Source organism: Larus michahellis, chromosome 19 (assembly GCF_964199755.1).
Source record: "Larus michahellis chromosome 19, bLarMic1.1, whole genome shotgun sequence".
Classification (NCBI taxonomy): Eukaryota; Metazoa; Chordata; class Aves; order Charadriiformes; family Laridae; genus Larus; species Larus michahellis.
Window position 1 is genome coordinate 4,741,271 of NC_133914.1, and position 6,244 is coordinate 4,747,514.

Sequence of the window (6,244 nt, forward strand, 5' to 3'; positions counted from 1 at the left end):
TGCCAGCACCTGCACAGACCCACCTTCATCACACCCCCCCAGCTCCATCACCACACACCAAACCCTACCTGCGCACGTGCCGACACCTCCGCGGACCCCCCCCTCTGCCTTCCCACCCCTCGCAGCCCCCTCCCTGCCCCTCTGTCCCCCGTCCCCACACCCCGGCCACCCTCCCTGTGCCGTGGCAGCTCATCACACCTCCCAGCCCAGCTGGGTGTCCCCTGGGAGGGTGGGGGGGGGACACATGCACGCACTTGGCCTTGCCGCAGAGGGAGTCCCCGCCGTCGGCCCGCCCTTGTCACGGCCCCGCTGGCACGACGGCGCCCTGCGTGCTCCGACAGGTGAGCCCGCGGGCAGCGTTCCTGCCTGGGCCGGGAAATGTCCCCACCGGGCAGCCGCTCCGCAGGCATGTTCCTTCCCAGCACCTCCCTCCCTCCTTTCCCCTCCGTATTCCAGCCTCCCTCGGCCGGCGAAAAGGGGGGAGCCGACGGATTTTAATGAGCTCCCCGGAGGCATCGCTCCGCACCCCCCCTCAACCCCCCCCCCCTTTCTTTCTCCTTTTTTCCCCCTCCCGCCTCTTCTTCTCACGCCCGGGGAACCGATGCTCTGAAACACAACCCTTCGGTGGCGAGGCTGGAAAAAAAAAAAAAAACCACAGGGCACATTTTTTCTTCCTCCCCCCCCCCCACCCCCCAGCCTCAAACACCCTCCTCCTTTTCCCTCCTCGCCTCCCCCAGCTTTTTTTTTTTTTTTTTTTTTTTGCTCTCCTGCCGATGCCAAAGACCCAGCCGGGCTCTTGTGCTTTCACTCGCAGCTGCAGCTGCCGATTTTCGCTGTAAGCCCTTGTGCCTAGAAGGCCCAGAGCGAGGGATTCTGGGACGCGGTGATTGAAGACAGCACCAGCGCGGAGACCATTGCTCAGACTTTCCCTGTCTGTCGCCCCAGCGCTCAACCCACAGAGAGGGAGCGAGGGGTTGGGGGGGGGGGAAGAAGGGGGGAAAAAAAAAAAAAAAGGGGGGGGGGGCAGGGTGGGGGAGGGGAAAAAAAAGGGGAAAAAAAGGGGGGGGGGGAAAAAGAGGGGATAAAAAGAAGGGAGGGGAAAAAGGGGGGAGAAAAAGAGGGGGGGAAAAGAGGGGGGGAAAAGAGGGGGGGAAAAGAGGGGGGGAAAAGAGGGGGGGAAAAGAGGGGGGGAAAAGAGGGGGGGAAGGGGGGGGGAAGGGGGGGGGAAAGGGGGGGGGAAAGGGGGGGGGAAAGGGGGGGGGAAAGGGGGGGGGAAAGGGGGGGGAAAGGGGGGGGGAAGAAGAAAAGGGGGGGGAAGAAGAAAAGGGGGGGGAAGAAGAAAAGGGGGGGGAAGAAGAAAAGGGGGGGGAAGAAGAAAAGGGGGGGAAGAAAAGAAAGGGGGGGAAGAAAAGAAAGGGGGGGAAGAAAAGAAAGGGGGGGAAGAAAAGAAAGGGGGGGAAGAAAAGAAAGGGGGGGAAGAAAAGAAAGGGGGGGAAGAAAAGAAAGGGGGGGAAGAAAAGAAAGGGGGAAGAGAGGGAAAAAAGGGGGGGAAAGGAGGAGAAAAGGGGGGAAAGGAGGAGAAAAGGGGGGGAAAGGAGGAGAAAAGGGGGGAAAGGAGGAAAAGGGGGGGAAAGGAGGAGAAAAGGGGGGGAAAGGGAGGAGAAAAGGGGGGTGGGAAGGAGGAAAAGGGGGAAAAAAGGGGGGAAAAAAAAATAAAACTGGCCTGGCACTCACCCCTTCCCACCCCCACAGAGCGGCACGCTCCGCCGCGCCGGCACCGAGCACCCCAGCCTTCGCCCGGCTCAGGCAGCCCACGGGGCCGGGGGGGAGCTCCCCAGCCCTGCGACACCCCCACCGAGTGCCGGCTGCTTCGCTTCGCGACGCCAAACCACCCCCCTTCCCCGCACCGCCGGCGCGCCGGGTGCCTCTCACCGCGCAGCCCCATCGCACGTCGCCTTAAAAACTGGCGGCGGGCACCTTGGCGGTACCCCGGTTGTTCCCCCTCTGTGTCATTTTGCTGGAAAAATAATAATAATAATAAAAAAAATAATAATAATAGCGCGGGCTTGGCGCCGCCGTTTGCGGCACGGGGTAAATAGCGGGGTGCGGGGGGAGGCGACGCCGCGCGCGATGCCGGGTCCTCGTGCGAAGCCGAAACGCTCCCCCAGCGTGGGACTGTGGGGATGCACCCCGGAGCCAAGCAAACACCCACGGCGCATGTCACCACGTCCCCTCGGCATGCAAACTCCCCCCCCCCCACCACCACCACCGCCAAAGGGAGGGGGTCCCCCCCAGCGCCCGGGTGCTGGTCCCACGGGACCAAATCCCTGCCCTGCAGCACATGCACCGGGCCCAGGCACCGCTCAGCGCCTGTCCCCGAGGTACAGCAGGAACGATTCCAGCCCGGACGCATGGAGGGGAGCGGAGGGAACCATGCTGTGACCCCCCCACACACACACACCCATGCAAGAGGAGGGAGCCTGCGGAGCATCTCCCAATCCAGCCGAGCCCTCGCACCCCGAGAACCGCCGTCTCCCCGAGGACCGCGGCCGGACCGCGCATCCCAACCCCGAAGAATTGGGCGGGGCGGGCTGGGTGGGGAGGGACGACGGCGAAGTTGAGGAGGGGACACACACACACACACACACACACACACACACGCAACACACATCTGCGACGCATTCAGGGGCCATCCCGCATCCGGGCAGCACGGCCACAGCCCAGCATCCAGCCGGCCGGCCCCGGAGAGGGAGAGCCCTGCCCTAACGCCAGGCAAAAATTCCCCCTCTCCGCCATCCCTCCCAATCCCCCCGCACCACGCTCCCGTTAACGAGCCCGGAAGAAGGAAACAGCCCTCCCCACCGCTGCCCTGTTTACCAAGAGCTGGTTCCAAGCACTCGGGAGAATAGCAGGAGCATTTCAAGGCCCTGTTTCCACTCGGCTGACACACACTATTTATAGAAGCCCACAATTCTCCCAGAGCTTTCCTCGGGATCTCAGCAGAAATAGCCCGCCCCGGGTCCCTGCTGCCTCCTCTAAGGAGGCCAGGGCAAGCGCTGGCCCCCCCAGGCTTCCCGTAACCTTCCACGGGCTTCCATCACTTCTCTACCGCCGGCCGCCCCGCTCCCGGCGTGTGTCCTTGGCCACCACCGTCCCCGCTACGGTGCCAACCCTTCATTCCCACCCCACCCCCCCCAAAAAAAAAACAACCACCCCCGGTCATCTCCACCTCCTGCCGGATCGGTTGCCGACGGGCACGCGGTGGCTACGGCGGGTGCGCGGTTGCTGCGGCCGGCGGCCGCTCGCCGGACGGTGGGAAGGAGGGAGGGAACCGGACTGTGGTTCACGGGGTTGGTGGTGGGAAGAAGGCGGGGGGGGGGGGGGGGGAAGGACAGGGGACTGGGGCTTGGGGGGGACAAGGCGGGGGGGCCACCTCCCGCCTGACTGCATCGGAGCGCGGCGGAGCCCCGGGGGACTCGCACCGGGGATGGAGTTGGCCTATTCAGGTTACAGAGACATGGCAGAGCGGAATTTGGCGTCGCGCCATCCCTTCTCCAGCCCCCCCCCCCCCCCCCACCCCCCCCGCCTCCCCACCACCACCACCACCACCACCCTCCCCTGCAAATTCCTCAGCCCAGCAGGAGAAGCCAGTGTAAGGGGACACCTGGGGGGGGGGGGGGGTGGTGGTGGCGAGGAAAGGAGGTGGTGGTGGGGGGAGGCCTGGGGGTGGGGGGGCCCCCGATTTGGACCACGCGCCCCCAACGCCCGCCGGCGCCTGGGTGGAAGGGGAGCGGGGCAGGATGCGTGCCCGTCGCCCCGGGGGGTTCGCTTCTGCTCTCTGTCACGCCAGGATAAATCTGGAGCGACTCCACCGCGCGCCCGGGGCTCGCAGCGGCGGCGGCACACAATGAGCTCAGCCCCTGGCTTTCGGTGGCCCTCCTGGCAACCACGGGCCGAGGGGCTTGGATGCACGAGGCCACCTTGTCGCGGGCTGGGGCCACATCGTGTGTCCCACCCCCCCCCAGCACGTAAACAAGCGGGGACCCAGGTGTCACTCCACCTGCCCCGGGCCTTGGGGACACCAAACACGTCCCCGGGGTGGGCAGAGGGTCTCGGCGTTGGCATGACCCCATGAGGTGACTCCAGCCCCCCCCCAAAGCCACCGGTCCCCTGCTGTCCCCATCGCCGTGGGGGCCATGCTGGGGGTGTGTGTGTGTGTGTGTGTGTGTGTGTGTGTGTGTGTGGTGGTGGAAGGGGGGGGGGGATGGATTTAAATCAGCTGATCGATAAAAACAAATCAGAGGGGGGATGACAGGCACCGAAGCGACAACCGCTCGCCGAGCCCCGCGCAACCACGCAACTTCGCCGGCGGCGCCGGGGTGAAAACCCCCCCCCCCCCCAACACCCCCACAAACACACACAGCCCGCTCCCCCCCCCCCCCCGCCTCCCCTCCGCCTCCGGGGCTGCCCCCCGCGGGCCGGCCCGCTGCTCCCCCGGGGTCCCGGCTGCCAGGGGAAAGGGGGGGGGGGGGGTGGGGGGAGTGAGATGCTCAGCCCCCGGGGGGGGCCCCCCCCCACACGTCCCCCGGCGAACCCCAAACGTTGTTGACACGCTCGGCCTGCCTTCTAGCGGAGGGAGCCGGCTCTGACAGCTGTCACTCAACGGGGAAAGAAGGAGGGGGGGGGAAAGACGGCGGAGGGGGGGGGGACGCGACACAAGGAGACGGGGGCCGGCCAGGGGGGAGGCGGCCGAACTCGTGGAGATCGCAGCCCCCCTTCCTTTGGGGGGGGAGGGGGGGGGGCTCGCCCCGGGTCCCCCCCGTCCCCCCACCCTTGCACGCCCCTCCCCGCCCCAAGTGCCATTAAACTCCTGCAATTTGGCACCAACTCGCCGCGCAACTTCAGCGGAGCCGGGGGGGACGGCGGGGGGGGACGGGGGGGGGGGGGGACGGGGACGGACGACGACGACACACACACATACACCGACACGCCGCCTCCTCCTCCTTCCCCCCCCACCTTCCACTCTACCCGAAGGGGGTGTCCCGTCTGTCTCTGTGTGTGTGTGTGTCCCCCCCCTCGCCCACCCCGCCTCCCCTTTCCTCCTCCCCCCAGCCCCACACAAAGGCGGGGGGTCCCCGGTACTCACCCACCGGCTGCTGCGCTCCCGGCCCCTCCGAGCCCGCCCGTTTGGGGAGGCTCCTGCCGTCCGGCGGGGCTACCTCCTGACCGGCCGCGGGAGTCCCGGAGCCTTCGGCACCGCTCGCCACCTTCAACGAGAGCATTTCCAGCGCCTCCTGCTCACATTCTCCCCAGGCAACTCCGCTCCTGCCAGCCCGCCCCCTCCTCCGTCCCCTGCCTGCTCTTTCCTCACCGCTTTCCTCCTTCCCTCTGCCCCCCCCGCCCCGCTCCCCTCCACCCCTCTATGTTATTTTTTTTTTTTTTTCCGGGCTTTTTCTCTCCTTTCTACCCCTTAGTTGGGGGGGGGGGTGTTTTTTGCCTTTTTTTTTTTTTTCTTTCTTTTTTTTGCCTCCTCTTCTTCCCCCCCCTAACCCCCCCACCCCCCCTTCGCCTCTCACACACACACAAAAGGCAGCGGAGCGGGAGGCGGAGGGGGAACCGACCTCCCCTCTGCGCCTCCGCCGCTCGCCGCCTGCGGAAAGCAAAGAAAGACACAGCGCAGCAGAGCCCTGGCTTGCCGCTGCCTCCCCCCTTCCTCCTCCTCCTCCTCCTCCTCCTCCTCCTCCTCCTCCCTCCTCCTCCTCCTCCTCCCTCTCTCTTGCCTTCTGCCGCTCCCGGCTTTGTGGGGGCTGGGATAAAATAAAAAATTAAAAAAAAAAAAAAAAGAAAAAAAAAGAAAAAGCCGGGTGTGTTGTAGGGCCGGGGGGGGGGGGGGGGGGGGGGGGGGGGGGGGGGGGGGGGGGGGGGGGGGGGGGGGGGGGGGGGGGGGGGGGGGGGGGGGGAAACGGAGCCGGCGGGCGAGGCGAGCCCTGCCCCTTCTCCCTCTCTCCCTCTCTCTCCCTCCCTCTCTCTCTCTCTCTCCTTCTCGTCCTCCGTGCGCGGCGGGGACCGCGGCTCCGCTGTCAGCGGCACGGCCAGCATCCGGCACCCCGGGGAGCCGTGCAGCACCGCCGGGGCATGCCGGGCCTTGTAGTCCTTCCTTTTCCACCCCCCACCTCCCCCCCCCTTTTTTTTTTTTTTTTTTTTTTTTTTCCCCTCCTTCTTTCCCCCCCTCCCCTTCCCTTCT

The 6,244-nt window shown here is 66.3% G+C and overlaps 1 protein-coding gene across 6 annotated transcripts in view; it reads right to left on the bottom strand.

The window, feature by feature from the left end:
- Positions 1–5,799, bottom strand: part of AHDC1 (AT-hook DNA binding motif containing 1) — a 60,529-nt gene extending 54,730 nt beyond the window's left edge. For 2 of the 6 annotated variants that reach the window (XM_074562654.1, XM_074562653.1), the window contains exon 1: positions 5,147–5,442. In XM_074562654.1, coding sequence (XP_074418755.1) covers positions 5,147–5,282 — 136 coding nt within the window. In that variant the 5' untranslated portion in view covers positions 5,283–5,442. Of the gene's footprint in view, positions 1–2,877; positions 3,153–5,146; positions 5,443–5,621; positions 5,682–5,780 lie in introns of those variants that run through there. The other 4 variants (XM_074562660.1, XM_074562659.1, XM_074562657.1 and 1 more) reach the window with 4 other exon arrangements.
- Positions 5,800–6,244: the final 445 nt, after the last annotated feature.